The following is a 19391-nucleotide window of genomic DNA, read 5'->3' on the forward strand; positions in this document are numbered from 1 at the left end:
AGCCTGTCTTTCAGATGTAAGCAGAGGTGTGGTAGGCCTTGGTGTTGAGTGCTCCTCCATGGATGCCAGGGTGCCCGACGAGGATAAGCAGGAAGCGTCTGGCATAGGACACTGCCACCCCCTGGCTGGGGTGCGCCTTGGTTCGCAAGTCCATGGTGCCGTCGCTGTGACCGAGAAGGTTGTCTTGGAGGAGCGAGCAGCGCATCCCGCCCACGCTGAGGCCCTGTGTTTGCAGGGTGTCGCGGTCCTCCACCAGCAAAGCCTGGATCTCTTCTCAGGTCAGCTGCTCCAGCGTGCCCACTGGTTTAGCCGCTAGTACTGTGTGGGAGCCGATGCTAACCAACGCGCAGTCAATACACAACCCGTCCGGATACTGTCCACATGGTCCAGCCAGCTACAGCCTGGCATATCTGAGGAAAAGTGATGGTGAGCTTTCTCAAATTTATGGACTGCAGTGATAGTAATGCTATTACTTAATAATAATAATTCCTTACACTTACAGTATATAGTGCTTTTCTAGACACCCGCCACACAGCAGCAATCAGTGGGGGGGAAGGAGTGATGAAGCCAATTCATTGGTGAGGATTACTAGCAGGCCAAGATTGGTAAAAACCAGGGTAACACCCCTACTCTTTTTGAGAGACACCCTGGAATTTTTAATGACCATAGAGAGTCAGGACCTCCGTTTTACAGTACGTCTCATTCAAAGGACAGTGCCTATTGTGTAGTATAGTGTTCCCGTTACTATACTGGGGCATTAGGACCCACAAAGACCGCAGGGTGAGTGCCCTATACTGGTCCCACTAACATCTTTTCCAGCAGCAACCTTTGTTTTTTCCAGGAGGTCTCACTTCCTGGTACTGACGAGGATCACACCTGCTTAACTTCAGATGGTTGCCAGTTGTGAGTTACAGGGTGATATGGCTGCTGGCATACATATGTTGATAAATTGTAATGGTAGTATTTAATAAAAAAAAGTATGTATTATGTAATTGACAACAAGCTGGGAATATTTCTATCAACCACAAGACATTGAGGACATGGCAAGTCGTTTCTTTGCACAGATGTTGCTCTGTTTGCCGCTATGAGCTGATTTGTAGCTCTGTTCCTGAGGCTGTTGTGCTTGCTCCTTTCAAGGAATGGAAAGGTCTGATCCTGTGTTCTTGATGGGCTCCTGGGATCAATGTGCTGCTGTTTGTTTGGCTAATGCTTTTGTCCAAAGTAACCCCCATTTGTAGCCGTTCATACAGCTGGGTGTTTTGAAGCCATCATGGAGTGCTTTGCTAAAAGGTACACCAAAGCTCCTCCTGGGATTTGAAACCATGTTCTTCCTTCCCCATGACAGCAGTCATCAGTAGATTTCAGCCTAGCATTTTTAAACAAAAACTGGAGGCCGACTGAAATCTCCTTTTGCTACACTCCATGATATTTCTCACTAAGTCTAGTTTATAGACTACATAATTGGTATTATGCTTTTGACCTCTTGTGCTCCCCTCCACCACCACCAATGTGCAGCATCCACCTGGATGATGCGACGGCAGCCATAGTGCGCCAGAACTCTCACCACACATCAGCTATATTAGTGGGGAGGAGAGATTACAGCCCTACTCTTTTCGAGAAATGCCCTGGGATTTTTAATGACCACAGAGAGTCAGGACCTTGGTTTTACAATAGTGAAACAATAGTGTATAAGTTTGACTAAGTATGATTTAGGGCAAAATGCCTTTTATGTTGGAAAGTATGGCAAAATAATCATATTAATAGCAGCAGTAACATTTTTGTAAGTAGTAAATGGTAACCAAAAATACATTACGTGGTTGTACAAATCATAGCTGCTTCTAAAAATGATAAAACTAATATAACTGTAAAAAATAACCATAAGAAAAAATTGAATGAAAAACAACAGCAAAGCCTAACTGCTCCTTAAATCGGTGGTTAAATAATGAAAATGGTATTTTGAACGCTTAGAGCTTTTTTGGATTTACTTGACATCTTCAACATGGAATACTGGCAAGACCATGTCCACAGAACATTGTTGCCTAGCAGTGACATCACTAACACCAGGGGACATCACAATCAATTCAGTTTCAGGGTTATGTCTTCTGTCAAGAGCAGTCACTAAGAATTGATGCTCGATGTTCAGTGTGCTGAAATTTTTTAAACTAACATACTTTATACTTTTGTGTTTATGAAGTCAAGGAGTAAGTGCAGAAGAAAGTCTAAATGAGCAAGCAGATCAATTACACGCATCAGTTAGTGCCAGTGATTCAGGGCCCAGGTGGAATGAACTTACGGGCTCAGTGGTCCCTCAGGATTTTGGATACTTGACTAATTCTATTCCTGCAATCATAAAGTCAAAATTGTTAGTCATGGACAGTTAACTTGTTCTGTCTTTGCCATTTTTGAATTTTAAAATACAAAGTATATTAAAGTCATCAAAAATATGTCAGATATTTTCTCTAGGTTCATTTTTTTTTAAACTGGGGAAGTTCACTGAGAGCATTTAATTCCCCAGAAATTCCTTTCATTTAGCGATTGAGTTTATTGATCAAAATAGTGTTTCAGTCTTATTCTAACAGTAATGTATACACTCCAAGGGTATAACGCAGTATATTTAGTTTCAGAAGAACAGAATGTTGTGTACAACTTTGGTCACCACTTCACAAAAAATACTGCTGCTCTGGAATCAGTCAAGAGGTAAGCATGCTGAGGCACATAGGAATTTCCTATACTGACAGGCTGAAGGAATTGAACCTTTTTAATCTTGAACAGAGAAGGGGGACCTGATACAAGTATTCAAAATCCTCAGTGCAACACAGCGGATGTCTTCAGAGTGCAAAGTGAAACAGGCCAGAAGTGGAAGTGCACTTAAAACCAAGAACAAGAATTGTTCAGCTTGTTCCATACCGTCTTTACCCAGAGGGCTGTGGGGGTATGGAACAAGCTGCCCATCCATGTGGGGGAAGACATTATTTTGGCTTAATTTAAGAAAATTCCTGGATGTGATCCTGGGATCAATAAGATACCAAATGGGATGAATGGCCTCCTCTTATCTGTTACCTTTTTACTATACGTACTTAAATTTTCATGAACATTTTTACATCTTTTATTTTTAAGTGCAGGTTTCCTTGTGGTGGAAACCGGCGCTGGTTTTTCAGTAAGTGAGTTTGTTTTCAGTATTACAACAGCCCTGGGAAGATCATTGATTACCAACCTATTATTGTGAGTTCTCTAGATGGAGCCTGAATTAAAGGTTGTGAATTGAGACTGGGACTGATCTTCTCCTTGACAAAACAGCTGTCCATCAAAAATTATAGAAAAACAGCCGGTTAGAATTGTCCGTGAAATCTTGCTAATCAATTGTAGTCTCAGAGATAAGAGATAAGAGGAAACTGGAACACCCAGGAGAGAGCCTGGAGAGAACATGTCAACTCCAAACAGGCATATATCCAGAGCACAAATTGACTGAAGAGGTGAGACAGAGGTGCTAATCTGCCACATCATGGTGCTGAACATCATTGATTTGAAATTTAAATATTTATAATTATTTCATGTTTCTGAAACAAGTAACACCTTTCATCAACCATGTTTTGTAAACACTTTATCCAGGACAGAGTCACAAGGGCTCTGTTCTCCAGCAAGCAATTGGGGCACGACTGGACTGACCCCAGCCAAGACACCAGTCACAGGGAACACACAGATTAACACAAGCTCACAGAAGGACCAATCTTCCCAGAAGCCAATCAACATACCAGTGTGTTTGAAGGAAGTACTATGTAATATGTGGAAACATGAGCCTGGGGAGAACATACAAACTCCATGCAGATAGAAGAGAGTAGATAGGAGAGCAGACTAATAAAGCCAATTCATAGATGGGGATTATTAGGAGGCCATGATTGGTAAGGGCCAATGGGAAATTTGGCTACAACAGTGGGGTTACACCCCTACTCTTTTCGAGAGACACCCTGGGATTTTTAATGACCACAGAGAGTCAGGACCTCAGTTTTACATCTCATCTGAAGGACGGTGCCTGTTTACAGTATAGTGTCCCTGTCACAGACAGGACCCACACAGACCGCAGGGTGAGCACCCCCTGCTGGCCCCACTAACACCTCTTCCAGCAGCAACCTTAGTTTTTCCCAGGAGGTCTCCCATCCAGGTACTGACCAGGCTCAGATCTGCTTAGCTTCAGTAGGCTGCCAGTTGGGAGTTGCAAGGTGATATGGCTGCTGGTATTATGTGTTAATACCTGGTATTACCTGTTACCTGCTGAATAGGTTAGCAATTTGGGGTGTCTATATGCATGGGATATTTGTTTCCACCATCTTAAAATGTATTTCCTCAACCAAAACCCAGATGTCTGAAACATAGTTTCCTCTCCATACTACAGTGAATGTATACAAGTTGTTAATGCTTACTATCATCTTCCTAATCTCATAGATGTCTGTACCATGCATAAGAAAACAGACAGGAAGCCAGTGATTGAGTGCAAAAAATAAATATAAAATTTATTAAAACACCCACAATATTTCAAAGGTATCAGGAATACTTATAATACCAGAAGTCTGTGTACAATACAATGACATTACCCCCCCAAAAAATCAACCCCAAATGAATAAAAAAATATAAAGAACACCAACAGCAATAACAACATAAAAAGATTGCTTCATGAATCTTTTTTTCTGACAATCCCTAAAATAAAAATTAACATTAAAATCATTCTCACAGGGTACTGAGCAAAAACACAAACTCATTAAAATTACAGGGAAATAAAAATGCATTATAAATTCACCAGCCTAAATGTACTGTTCTAGCATCTACATTTGAATACAGATTTATCCTACTGTCTTGGAATCTACCTTTTACCAATCAAGCTAAGAAATATGCCACTGTAAAACAAACATCCCTGTTCCCCTTCAAAAACTGGTTTCTACCAACATAAACTCATCCAAGCTCTCTTCACTTGAGATTCGACTGGTATTTTTAGTTTTGCAATTGGTGTTATTCAGATTGAATTTTTTATTTAAACTACGATCTGGGTCAAGGTCCTGTACACTCTTTTCAGACCTAATGAAGACAAAATACCGAAACACTTTGCTGTATACAATGTGCGGTTCACCATGAACAGGACAGGACACCAAATAACAGCATCCACAAAGTTTTTATCAAAGGCCTGTTCACAGACAGGAATGACCACATTCATTTACCTAAAGCTAACTGGTCAATTAAATCACATACAGCACTTTTTGCTGGTGAATACCAGGCTACACCACATTTGGTAGTCAGGTTTCTAATGTTATTGTAAATGTGTAGCAGAAGACAGATGCAGAAAGTACAGAAAGTACAATCAAGTAGTCATTTTTTAAATGCAAGTAGCTCATAACTATATTTAATGTGCATATGTAATGTTGTTTTTTCAATTCAGTTCTTTTCTGTGTTTATGTACTCTAAGAGAGAACGAACAGATCCTTAGGACAAGGAACAATAATGAGGTTATAGCTCATGTTGGTAGCAACAAGTCAGGAGAAAAAAGTCCCAAAAAATGAAATCATAAATTAAAACCCTTCATTTTTAAGTAGCTAGTACTTAGATGTTCAAGAATACCCAATAAACTGTCTCAACTAAAAAGAAAAAAAACATATAATAGTCATAACCACCCAATAAATGAAACAGATTCAACTAATGCTATTAGATTCCAATGCATTGGATATTTGTTTCTCCCATCTTAAAATATGGATTTATGACTTTCATTTGTACTTTTAAAATAAAATTCTTATTAAAGAACACCTAGAAAAATTAACATAAAGAACCTTTTTAACCCCTTATTGTATTATTAATATCATAATTTTATTTCTTAATATTTTATACTGTATATTGATACACACTGTACAATGGTTACTATAATATAACTTAAGAACCTTACAAATACCAATAAGTAACAACAGCTTATATAATCTGTTAACAGTAAATCAGAATATCATTGAGAGTGATAATTCCCTGAATCATGTTGAGGTTCATATATGACAGTGGATTGGGGAGGGTGTAAGGGATATAGGATTATGGAAAGATGTTTTGCAAATATCATTTAAAATATACAGGGCCTGGGATTACTCTAGATACAAGACTGCCATGTATTGATCAGGAGAGCTGACATTAACCTGTCTGACCTCCTAACTCGCACATGTGAAACTGACAACTAAACTTACAGATGAGGATTTAATGAGGTCCTACATTAACATCACATTCAAATCTATTTTTCCTTTACAAGATTTTTAATGAAGCCATTGCTAACATACATAAACCAAATAAGAAACATGTAAGGAAAAAATACCTATTAAACTCCAAGTACACTATGTTAACCTGCAACAATTAACTGTGACTACTTAAGATAAAACTAGTGTAGCACAGTAAATAAGAAAGTCAGCTCAAACAGGACTGGAAAAAGCTACCTCTTCCACCAAAGACCAGCATTTCACCATTTAGAGAGGCAGGTGTGTGTCTATATACTTTGCATAATATAATGTTTCAGAAATCATGAGTATTAAACCAAGAAATAATTTTAAAAAATGTCCTATAGGTCAATAAAAGAAACAGAAGGGATTAAAAAAGACAGGGTTACTGCAGCCTTCTGAGATTGACTATGTAAAGAACCACCACAGAATACTCTTAAATTATACATTCCACATTTGTATTTTTAAAAGAATATTCTGCAGCTCTTGTCTGCAGTTAACCAAGATCTAAATGCTTTAAGTATTTTATAGTTGCTTTTGAGAAGTACTCATTACAGCTCTGAGAAAATGGATGTCCAGTATTCTGTACTGGATCTATAGAGCTGCTTTGTCATGTTCCCCAATGCTACCATGTAGGGAGGGATTCAATATGGACAATTTTGGAGAATTTGATGGAGGCAGCTTTGAGATATGTCTAATTGTGTCTAATTGGTAAAGAGGAAGTATATGTTGGAAACATGTGGCTGAAAACATTAGTTGACTTCTAAGCATTTTGAAACCAGGATTTCTAAAGACTGAAGGAAGAAAATAATAGGAGAAATAACCCTTTTTTTGCCAGCCCCACTGGGGAAGGCCAGAGAAAAGCTGAATCGGTCTGTTCCAGCTGTTTAATTCTTGATCAGACATAACCAGTTGGGAGGACTGGTATAGAGAGTACCAGTTCTGCATGAGAAACTTGCATTTCTATATACACTTTTTCTACAGTTCATCAGCAAATGTAGCCTATGGAACATTTATTATTCTGAGAATGGCGATTATAGTTTAAAGCTAACATTCTGAGCACACTGAATTAATTTAAACCACCATTAAACAAAAAAAAACAGCTGCACCATCCATTTAGCTAGTCTGACATCTTAAAAGAATAAATGAGTGACTCTCAGGACCCTGTTATCTTTTAACTCAAGGTTATGTGGAATTTGTCTTTTCTGATGAATATTTGAATGAAAAATTAGCACAGAGATTAAGTACATTTGGCTCCATTACAGCACTGAAACATGTCCTGAGATGGTCCCAATAGCTCACATTCTCCAAATTCAGATACTATAAAGCCTATTGCTCCCACAGCACCCTTGGGGGGGAAATTCCAAGAGAGGAATCAACCCTTGAAAAAATCACAGTAGTTTCATTCACTTTTCTTTTTTGCTCTTGCAGGAGGATTGCGGAGCTTTAACTGAATTCCAGTGTGCTTTCACTGCAGAGCACCATAGTTAACTTGAACAGAGAACAGCATTATTTTAGCACCAATATCACATATCTGTGTACCTTAAAATTCCCTACTGCCAAAATTCACCTTCTCCCTGGTATGAAATGTGCTAAGAAACTTTATCAGATTTTTTTTTTTACCAGAAACCCTGATATAAAAGTTTAAATCCCAGTCAGTACTCCTTAGCTCACAATAAAGACATTCTGCACTTATGAATTTCCTAACACAAGGGGGAGATATTACACCATACTGTACATAAGAAGAACATTAATTAACTGCAATGCATCTTTGAGAGAGCAAGATAAAATCCACAGGGTTTAACACTACTCAGTGGCAACACCAGATGGAGTGGGGGACACATTTTGCTTAAGGCTTAAATGGGGTAGAAGCAAAAACTGGTATATGCTTGCTTTTTTGCTTATTTCTGTAGTTCTGAAGTAATTTTTAAAGTCAGGATACAGATCAGAAAGAACATCTTGTTAGGGTTGAGGTCCAAAACTTTAAATTTTAGGGAAACAGTAGTACTTTCACATTGGCCTACTTTAGTACTGCAGTGCCACTTCAGTTACTTGACCCTCAAATCCCACAGAAGTCTGCTGGTAGCTGAAGTGGCATCGAGGCAGACTCATGTCCTGCTATGCATAGACAGGATAAAGTAACCAAAAACACTTTAGTCTGAACTGTTCACTTGATGCATGTTTTCAAAATCCCAAAAGGTTTTGATAGTTAACCCAGTGGATTACTTCAGGCTCAGCAATGAAAAAAGAGGAAGTGCATTTTGAACTAAACATATGAGGCACTTCTTTACAGAGTTCTGAATTTCTCAAGCATACCACCCAGCCATAGGGCTGAAGCTGATTCCCTGGGAGCCCGCTGAATAGGCTGTATCAATACGTTACAGTAACCAAATAAGCAAGATGGCTAAATGACTACGTTTCATTTCTAACCCTTCCTGTTAAGACCTTTTTCATACAGTATGTCTTCCCTCTCATTCTCTCCTAACGAAATAGGTGAGAAATGCAGTGACAGAACTTTCACAACCATCCCACACTGACATCTGGCTACTAAACTCCTAATGTTCAAGTCCAGTATTAAAGTCTATAGTGAAAGCAGAACATTCTAGCATGAACCTGAAATTCAATTTAAAGTGGCTTATGCTTGTAATTTACGATACTACCCTGTAGTGTGCCCAAGAATCCCCGTCTTTTCTTTATAAATTGCTCAACAATAACTAGGTATGTTTAACTTTTACATATTTTCATGCAAGAACTTTGAAATTTTAACACAAATAAATGCATCGTAACATTAGTCAATAGGTGCTGGGGCATCACTTTGCTAATTAAACTTTTTTATGCCACTGACAGATTAGTGCAACATTTAATTGCGCAGTTTTGCTCAATAAAATAATATTAGTAACTGTTTGACAGCTTGAAGTTTCCAACACCTCCCTAGTATCACTTCTGTGCTGCATCACTTCCTTGAAATTTCTTAAAACCCCCTTTCTTGTTTCCTTTTGGCTTTCCTCATCTTTGTTCTTTTGTGTTTCTAACCTCCATAAAAAGTATCAAAGCAATTACAAGTATATTGATGGACAGAGGAAATTGTAACATGCAAAACATGTCTGTAAACTCTTCAAAATGTGCCCTGAATGTATTTTTTGTTTGTGTTGGATAGAAGTAAAAATGATATACATACTCATAATTGAAGTCTGCTCTATTGTGGTAAGGGCATGAACCAAGGTTTAGTATACAAAGTGCATCCCCCAACACACACAGGACACTGTCAGGCCATGTACAACTCATGTCTGTTCTGCAAGCCTGAGAAAAGGGGCATCAGAGCAGATGCTGCACACGTTGAAAACACTGCGAGTTCACAAGCACCTGGCAGGCCACTGGGGCTGCTCCTGTGTCATGTATACACTGGTTGGTTTGATGTCACCTTTCCCTGGCAGTGCGGAGCTACACTACTTGGGGAAACCTGGTCATACTCAGCTAATTACATAGCCCGTATTTAAGCCAGTGACGTCTGCACTCTGAATGGACTCATTTAAAACTTCTTCCTCTGTGTTTCCCAATTGGATTATTCCTTTGTGTACCAGTAGGTTCCACATTTTCAAAAACGACGTTCCTTAATTGTATTTTAGGGAGTGCACTCTGAGTACAGTCTTTGAGAATCTGAGGTTCGTTTACTGCATGGAACTGATGTACAGTAGGTGACTTTCTATTTTCTAAAAAAAAAGTCCCTACTCTAGAATACTAGAGGCAACCAGAAGTTGCCCAGAGGTCGCCAACTAGATTGAAAACGGCACTGTTGAGAGCGCAGAAGAGTTAACTGTTTGAGCAGGGTATATGAAATGCAGCAGCTGAAGAATCATCCGAATTGGTATGTGTTGTGTTTGAAGTCTAGATATACAGGTACTGTATATTCCTCGGGTAGAGATGGGATAAATTACCATAGTTGTCCCTTATCTTATGTAGATGCTACAAAAGCTTTATTTGGAGATAATTCATACATTGAACAGTTACATCAGAGTCCAGGGTTCTATTAAATATAGTACACCTGTATGCTGAAGTGGATCTACTGCCCAGCCAGAAAATCCTAGATATTTCCTAGCTTATTCTTACCCCCTGCTTACAACAGCCTAGCTACAGTGGTACAACCCCCACTTTTCCACCTGTATAAATGAACAACTATTACATCCATTCATATGATTTGGTTCAGAGATCTTTATTTATTTTGAAAAAAAAAACATTTATTTCTTTTTAAACACAATATTCATTTTGCCATGTTTTTTTTCTTTCTTTATCCCAGAACATTAAAAAATGTGGGTTGTACCACATACACTATGTATTCACATAATACACAATACAGCTACAGAGTGAGAAGAGACGGAAAAAAAAACACTTTTTACATACTGCATTTTGACATATCATCAATCCCAAGTAAAAAAAAAAGCTGAGAACAATCTTTAAAACTCAACAAAGGAATGTAGCTGCCTGTTTTTGCATGTGACAGAATCCAAAGGTCACTGCTTGCTCATCTACAAGCTAAACTTTACCCCACCTGAAATGTAGAAATTGAGAATGGGTGACAGTGCTTCAAAAGACTGATCAGTGCTAAAAAAAATAAATTACCCGAATAGGTATTGCCACTGTATTGCAACACACCTTTTCTGTGTCTGCAGAAACCTAGCCAGTGTGAAAAGGGCTCCGTTTTGCACCACAAGAAAATCAACACAGTAACGTTACAAAAAGAGCAAAATTATGAGGGATTTAACTGTGTGACCAGGGCCTGTGTTACAGTTGTGGCCAGATCACAACAAAATAAAGCTACTTTATCTTTGTGAGAAATAAGGGCAATATCAAAAGTGAACGAAGATATTTAGCTCAAATTATTTTGGTTTGGAAGAACAGTTAGGAGCCGGAGTAGAGAAATGAAACATTCAACTGTTTTTCTTTTAAATTTCAGGAATGCATTCCAGTCTCATAGAGCTGTTTAAAAAGCTACAGTATTTGATTACTGCAAAGGGATCAGGTTTTTTGAAAAATACAGCAATGTTTGACTGGGCAATAGTTATCGGTCCAAGAGAACAAGTGCATTATTTTGATTTCTTTTAGTTACAGGACTATTCCAGTTACTGTGAATCCAAGGAACATTTAAGAAGCTATCCTATTTTTTACATTGAAAACAATTCAGCTTATTATTGTTACTATCTGTATGTCTCATTTAATTAGTGCGATTTTCACACTGGAGGACAGAAAATAAAGACTTAAGGACAATTTTGTCATGTTTCAGATTATGTTTCACATATGCAAAACTACAGGCCCAGTTTAACATGTCCCTGTTGGACAGGAGGCTTTCCTTTCATGTTGAACAGTGAGCAATTCAATGAAGCATTGTCACTAGGTTAAGCTAGCTTAGAGTCAAAAGAGTCTGCAGTTGTATTCACTCATTTCAGTCTTTCAGACTACCTCCAAATACAGTACTGGCCTTTTCTTGAGAAAGTTAAAAATTCCAACAGAAATGACAATACCAAAAGCAATTTAAATTTACCTTACTGCACAATACTATTGTGTATTGTTATATTTTTATCTTGTGAGAAACCAATGATTTCTACAGGGCACAGCCTACACTTTTTATAGAAAGTTAGAGCATTTATATAAAAATTCGATAGCTTTTATCAGTATTGTTTCCCCCTAAAACCTTATACCTAAAAAAGGATACTTTGTATTTCTGCATACTAGCTAAAGACTGTTAAACTGCTTCTCTCAGGTGCTATGTGTAAAAAAAATATTGCATGTACTGTTATATATTTTTAGTTAGAAAATACCTCAAGGGAATTCTTTAACCAAGACATTCTAAAATAAAACAATCTGACAGGTTTTAGAAATCCAACAGGCTTTACCTGTTTGTTTCTTATAAAGAGGAACATAAAGGTTGGGTAGGGAAGGCTTTGTCCTTTGCTATCAGCCATATTAAAAGAAAAGGGAAGAGAAACAACTCTTCCTGAAATAGTCTTGAGAATGCAAAGAAAAAGACTGACATATGCTTACACATTGGTAAACCACTCTTCATTTCTTTTAAAATCACTGTAGGATTTCAGATACACGTTCCCGGAGTCATGAACAAACAGACGTTACCCTCTTCCCTAAATAATATTGTGTTAATATTTACAAGTTGTTGTTTTTCTCTTCCCATAATATTCCATTAAATAAAAATTAGTTTCAAGTCGTCATTAATTTGTCATTTTTTGTTATTTCCTGTGTTATTTCCTGTTTTCTTGTTTTTTTTTTATTAATCAAGTTTAAAAGTGCTTTTATAAAATCTTTTTTTTCAGTATTTACAATTAAAAAACAAAACCGAAACAAAACATTAATAATAACAATAATAAAAAACAACTAAAATGTAGACCAGAACACAGTAAAAAAAATCCCCAGGGTATTCATTTTCCAAAAGCCCCTGTTTTGTTTTTCATTTCTTTTGTGCCAGTGTTAACAAGATAGAAACAAGAGATACAGTAAGCTTGACACCTTGAAAGCACCTAGATCAGATTAGAGCACCATGCTGTATCTGTAAAGGATGAACACAGCTGTATCTGCACATCTGTAAACAAACTGTGGCATAGCAGGCTCAGGCTAGGGCAGTGAGCCTGTTTTGGGCACTACAAACCGAGGAGTCCTACCCCAGCAGTGTCCACACAAAACAGGCCAGAAGGAATGCAATGCACAATGGAGTGCAGTGTTAATAGTGACAGTGGAAGGGGTGAATCATGGGAGAAATGTTGTATGTATCTCTCTTTCCAAACTATACCAGGTCATCTTTCAGTAAATTTGAAAACAGTGGATTTTTAAAAAGAAATTATTTAAAAGTTATTTAAAATTATGTTCAATTAGATAAATCACTGTATAGTACTTATTGATGATACACATTTTCAGCTCCTCATTTAAGAGGAGAGGTAACTGTGTGATAAAAAAGAGACTCTGATTTAAATTGAGACCACAATGTTGAACCCTTGAGTCTTGAGTACTAGAATCTATCTAGCCAAACAACTCTTCCTGTTCTCTAGGGTAAAACAAAATAACTTTTAGATGCAGGGATCTGAGGTCCTGGCTAGGGAGAGACACAGTATCTTCCAGCTGAGGTCTGAATGCATAAATGAACAGGTTAACTTGCTTCTAAGACCTCCATCCTTTGACCATTTTAAGCTGCCTATTAAACCTGATGGACTGTGGTTGTCTAGGACCAGAGGCTCAGACCCTTCTTACAAAAGGGATCTTTGGTTCCTGGGTGACTTTAATTTGAAAAAAAAGGCATGTCTCCCTCAACACTTCCTGTCCTAGCCTGCAGTGCCACTGATATACCAAGGCCAAGGCTATGTGGTTATAGCTGTCCAACCTGGGAGATAAGACCCAGCTCTTCAACCCTTGCCCCATTTCCTCTGTACCTCAGTTGAGTAGAAAGTGGGAGCATCATCAGGGATGAACAAGAACCCATTTTAGCACCTGCCCTTAGGGACATTTCCCAGTTCAGGAACAGAGGAGGGCAACTCAGGTAGAAGGGAGGGGGTGTAGGAAGCTTGGCCATGCCCCGGACAGGAAGCCAAATGACCCCAATTGAACTAGAATTGTGAAGGGGATTGGAGAGGTTGTAAAGGTTTTTTGCAGGACTGCACACATCAGCCCTGTTTCAGTTGGTACCTCAGTGGTGAAAACATGTAAAACCCACCACAATAATTTAAAGGCTGTATATACTGATATTTAGTCGTGAATGTCTAAGAAAACACACTTCCAAAGTCTTTTAACTTAAATACAATAAACATACAGTACAGAATGGATATTACCAGATCCCATTCAATTGATCAAAGCTGGAGGAAACTGGTTTAGAAGCAGAGAGACAGCACAGCCTCCAGTTGCAGTTCACTGTTGATGTGGATGATTGTGTTCACAACCACATCTTCAGAAATCGAATTGAATTCAGCCAAACTTAGAATGGGGGCTGACCCCTCAGGCATTTGTTCTCTCAATCTTAGATACTAAGCAAAGCTGAGTCTGGCACACTTTAAAGTCTGTTTACAGAAGCATAGGAGAGGAGATGTTTTACTGGAAAATATGCTGTCAACGTTCTGCAGAAGACTGCTAGTAGCACTGAGTTTTATCCTGACTTCTTACACTGTGGTCATTTAAGTGACAGACTATGAAGCATGTGTTACATGTTGCTATTTCGTAAAGACAGCTGCTTGTGAAGCTGAATTCTGACCAAGATATTGTAAATACCCAAATACGCTGTTATGTTGATAAAAACTCAATTAAGGGTTAAGTAGAGGTGTAACAGGCCTCTGCAATGAATATCCATTTGGACTTTAATTAAGTGCCAGTACGTAAATTATTTCAACTCTTGCTTAGGTCATATTTGTAGTTAAAACTCTCTCTGCAGCATTCACATATTTTGACAACCTTTCTTTCACTCCAGCTTAGACATAAAATTGAATGACCTCAGTTCTCACAGTTGTTTCACTATATTAACATTTTTCTTTTGCCCCTCTAATGCTGTGTCTCCATATTAGACATTGGGAACCAATTGTACTAAGTCCAGGTCTGGACAAGTCTTAAATTAGGACCCTGGTATTTTTAACATCACAGAGAATTGCATGCATGGACACTGTGCAGGTGTGAAATCAGAAAATATATCTACAGAACTATATGGGAGCCAGATGCAATGTTTAGTGACTATGTGTTGCCTCTATCAACCTTGAAAGCCAGCAATAATGTACTAGCCCATGGAACAGCACCATAGCATTAGAGACACTGGTGATTTATGTCTTTTTGCAATGTGAAAAGCACTTAGCCCTAGTGTTGAATATATGGTTAGTTCTGTTTCTGCAGGTTGGTTCACATGGAAACAAAGCATTCAGCATTATTTTTAATACAGTGGCACCAAAGAGTATTTCAGATCACTAGGGTCTCAAATGTTCATTGGAGCTACTGGATGTATACTGCATATAAAATAATTGATTTGATTTGATTTCCATATTATTCTCTTGGTGTTATTTTAAATGGCTCCAGTAAGTATCAGTACACCTACCATCTGGTATAACAATGCTCACTGCAGCAGCTGTTATGTGAGGCAGCTACACAAACGCTTTCGTCTGTAACGCTGGTAGTTGGTGTGTGTACTGCATATGTTCTGTGCACGCACAGCTTGGTGATCCTCTGTTCTCTCTGGTCCTGTATTATGGACAGTAAAATGTGAAAAAGCACCGTTTTTGTTTGAGTACAGTACGTCAGAATGGCACCATTAGTTTGCACCTGTGTGAAGAGAAGGCTGTTGCATTTGAATAGAGAAGAAATAATGAAGTGTTTCTGTCTGCCAAGCACACAAACCAATTCCCTCACTGCTACAGCACGCAGTTTCTTCTACTTTTAAGGCACGCTGATCTGTACCTGTAGCATTGCATAAAACAATACAGCACCACTCGTGTCACATACAAGCAGTTAATAGGTCAGACAGGTTGTTTGCATTCATGCCGTTGTCTAAAGAGACGGTTTTCTAAATGTTCCTTGCAGTAAAGCAATGGAAGGCATTGTTCCCTCCTGTCCATCCCTGACTGCTAGAACAGTAAGGCATGGGTTTCTCATTTCTAATAAGGTCTTTACTTCTTTGGTGGTCTTGTGTTTGTGCTCTGACAGGAGAATGAAAATATCAGTGCAAGGCACTCTCAAAGTCACACTCGTAGTCAGGCTCAATTATATTCCGAGAGAGAGAGAGAACAGTACCATGGGACTTTTCTCAGCACCAATTCACAAGGGTGTGGAGTAAATGTCTTTCTGTCATTATCTAACAGTACTGTAAGGAGTTAGAGGGCAATCAAGCCAACCTGGACTGATAGATAACATCATTTTCTTGAACCAAGGCTAAGAAATACCAGTTAACACTATGTACGGCCAAATTTTTAGCAAGGGCCTATTGCAAAGGATGGAGAAAGCCAGCAGTCTCGTAAAGGGGTTTTTAAGTCCTGAACTAATTGAGACTACTGCATGTGGCACTGCGTGCTGAGCAAGATGCAGGGAAAATGGTAAAAGGCAAACATGAGGCACTCCATTATTTAGGTAAGTCTGAAGCACCAATGAAATAACGAAAAAGCAGCTGCGTAATCATGATAGTGTGGGCAATGTTCAAGTGTGTCTACAGAGAGCTGTCAGAGGTCTTTTAAAGAGTCAGAGATTTCACTAAAGAGGGGCATCACTGTGCATTGATACAGGTGGTGTCTGAGGGCCCAAGATACAGAACAAGACATTGTTTTCTTTTTGATGCAGAGAAATGCACCTCCTCCTTCTTTTAAAGAACAGCGAAGACCATGACTTGGGAGGAGAAGAGCACTCTCTGTTTGCTTATCATTGACTTAAATATAATTTTGTCATTGATAAAAAACAACTTAAAAACAATTAAAATAAATAGCTATTAAAATAGACTTTAAGAAACTTCTCACATGAGAAGAAGCTACAAAGTCATTGTTATTATCTTCTTAACTTATTTTTTAAAATTATTTTGTTTTTTTCCTTCTTCTTCAGGTATTTTTCCTGGATAAAAAGGTTATAAATAGGAGACTTCCAAGGTGTTGCATTCCGCTTTGATGTTCTTGTTTGCTTTTTCTGTTTCCTTTTTGTCGCTTCTGTAATCTGGCCTGCCCCCTGTTTACAGGTCAAACCTTCTTATAAACATATCCTCGCAAAAAGAATGAATGAAAAATGTTGTTCTGCAATATCTGTGATTTGGGGGCAGGAGTGAGCAGGACTGCAAGAGGGGTCGTATTCCATCTGTGCCCCCGTCCCAAAAAAAATCATAACATTAAAATAATATTAATAATCAAATAATAATAATAGAAATCATCAATGTCATAATAATAACAATACCAGTAATAACACCACCAACAACAATAATAATAGTAGGGATCATTATAGTATGAAGGGAAAGAAACAATGTAATCCCTCTGACAATAGAGAGAGGGAGAGCACCACGAGCAGCCTGTTTGCAGGAACACCCTGTGACAGGGAGTGACTGCACTGCTGCTGAATTTGAGGTAAAAAAATGAAAAAAACTTTAAAAACTCCAAAGCAGAACCGACTAGGAAGGAGAGAAAGATTTTCCTTCTCTTCTTGGCCACCCCAGCACCAAAAAAACTTCCTGTCCTTTTGATCCCCCTGCACGGGGAGTCTCTCACACCCAGCGGCTGTAGGGCCCAGTGAGCTGGGTGTGTGCGTATGGTGAAACAGTGACAAGAGAGTTTGTGTGTGGTGTGGGCGCATGCCGCGTATGAATGCCTTCTTTCTTGTCCTTGCTCTGGCTCTGTCCAGATGCACTGTTTCCTGAAGCTGCCGAGCTGTTGCTGCCTGCCGCTCCCCACTTACGCTTCTTGCCGTAGGCCTTGATGTCCTCCTGTGGCAGCCCTAGCCGAGCTGCCTCCTCTTGTCGTTGCCGTGCCCGCTCTGCCAACAGCTTCATCTTGGCCTCCCACAGTGCCAGGCCATGGCAGGGCTGGTTGAGGTTCTTGTGCTGGTAGAAAACCAGGGAGATGCGAGTTGGGTGGCAGCGGTTGGGTTTCTTCAGTGGCGTGGTAGCATGCAGCTCGCGGCGGGCACACTCAATGAGGATTGACCCGTGTGCCGGAGCCACTGCCACCCCCCCGATGTTGGGATCTAGGAAGTTGTGCTCGCTATCAGACCATACCTCCTCTTCTTCCTTCATCTGCGATTGCTGCTCCATCTTTTCCTCACCCTCTAGCCCATATGGGTCCCAGAACATTTTATTGTTGGTAATATCTGATGCCTGGAAAGCATCTGGGTACAGCCTGCCCTCTGGGGTGGGCACAGGGGTTGGGGTAAGAGTACTGGCAGCTGCCGAGCCTCCACAAGACTTCCATGCTTTCTCCTGTAGCCCCAAAGGTGTAGATCCTCTGCCCTCTCCATCTTTGCACCACAGCTTATCTGGGAAGCCCCCCACAGGTGTGGCCCTCTTTAAGTTTGCATTGTATCCATTTGAATTCCAGGATTTTCCTTGAGGGTTAGGGGATGGGCAACAACCTTCACCAGGTCTGCCAAAGGTGCCCCAGCTGGTATTAGGGACATGAGGAGAGCAAGAAGGAGCAGGAGAGGGTGTCAAAGGGATGGATGGGGAAGGGGAGGGAGAGGGGAGAGGAGTGGTTGCACCTGAAAATGAGCTCCACTGTTGCTGCTGTTGGTGTTGGTGTGGCTTCTCCAATACATTCAGAGTTTCTGCAGGGCTGGGAGCAAAAGAGGAGGGGGATGAAGCCCAGGATTTCCTACCATCATGTGGAGTGGAGACTTTACGATTGCTGTCCCAGGACTCTGATCCTAGATTCCCATTCATCTTGTATCCAGGCCACTGCTCGTGCTGTGGGCCTGGGCTGGGACCCTGTATTGATCCTTGGGTTATGTCATCCCTGGTAGGAGGATCTGCATCCCCTCCCGGCGCTCCACCACAGTCTGTGTACTGAGGGCTATCGATTGGCTCCTGCTTGATCATTTTGATCAGAGGGCTGGGAAAACTCCGCCGGGCACCTTCAGGGGCCTGGTGATTTCGGTGTGGTGGGACCAGGGGCTGGGCAAACTCCAGAGATGCAGGGACCAGGGAATGGAGGGGATAACCGGTTTTTGAGGGGGTAACTCCTTGGGATTGCTCTGGGTAGTCTGGGAATGATGATTTCCCAAGACTGGCCTGCAGTGTCTGGACATCCGGCTTCTTCTCATAAACGGTGGCTTTAGGCCAGCTGCCACTGTGGCCATCATAGTTTAGGAACTGTGGTGGAAAGATGTGGTTGGGTGGGTAGTTATATAAGCTGTAGGGCACTGGGAGGTTGGGGTGGAAGCCATTGGGAGAGGTGGCAGGGAGGCCATTCCTTGCATAGTATGAGGGGTAGGAATAGACACTGTTCATGCTGTAAGGGTCAGAGGGGCGGCAGTTGCCAAGGACAGAATAGCTCTCCAGGACACCATTGCTGTTCCCATTGTATGACTTAAAATTTTCCTTGGGCTCCATCTTGATGGTGGGCTTCACTTCCTGTTTTGGGATTCCTGTGCAAGTGAAGAGAGTGGGATAAAGAAACAGCCCTCAGTATTGACACAAACACACACAGAAATCCACTGTATAGTCCTGGGGCCTAA

At 40.1% G+C, this 19391-nt stretch overlaps 1 protein-coding gene across 6 annotated transcripts in view; it reads right to left on the reverse strand.

Annotated features, from left to right (window-relative positions):
- Nucleotides 1–4482: 4482 nt before the first annotated feature.
- The window catches only part of tet3 (tet methylcytosine dioxygenase 3), an 86810-nt gene continuing 71901 nt past the window's right edge, over nt 4483–19391 (reverse strand). For all 6 annotated transcript variants that reach the window (XM_088933301.1, XM_088933309.1, XM_088933291.1 and 3 more), the window contains one exon: nt 4483–19301. In XM_088933301.1, coding sequence (XP_088789427.1) covers nt 17428–19301 — 1874 coding nt within the window. In that variant the 3' untranslated portion in view covers nt 4483–17427. The remainder of the gene's footprint in view (nt 19302–19391) is intronic.

The sequence above is a fragment of the Atractosteus spatula genome, chromosome 2, assembly GCF_055471065.1.
Source record: "Atractosteus spatula isolate fAtrSpa1 chromosome 2, fAtrSpa1.hap1, whole genome shotgun sequence".
Lineage (NCBI taxonomy): Eukaryota > Metazoa > Chordata > Actinopteri > Semionotiformes > Lepisosteidae > Atractosteus > Atractosteus spatula.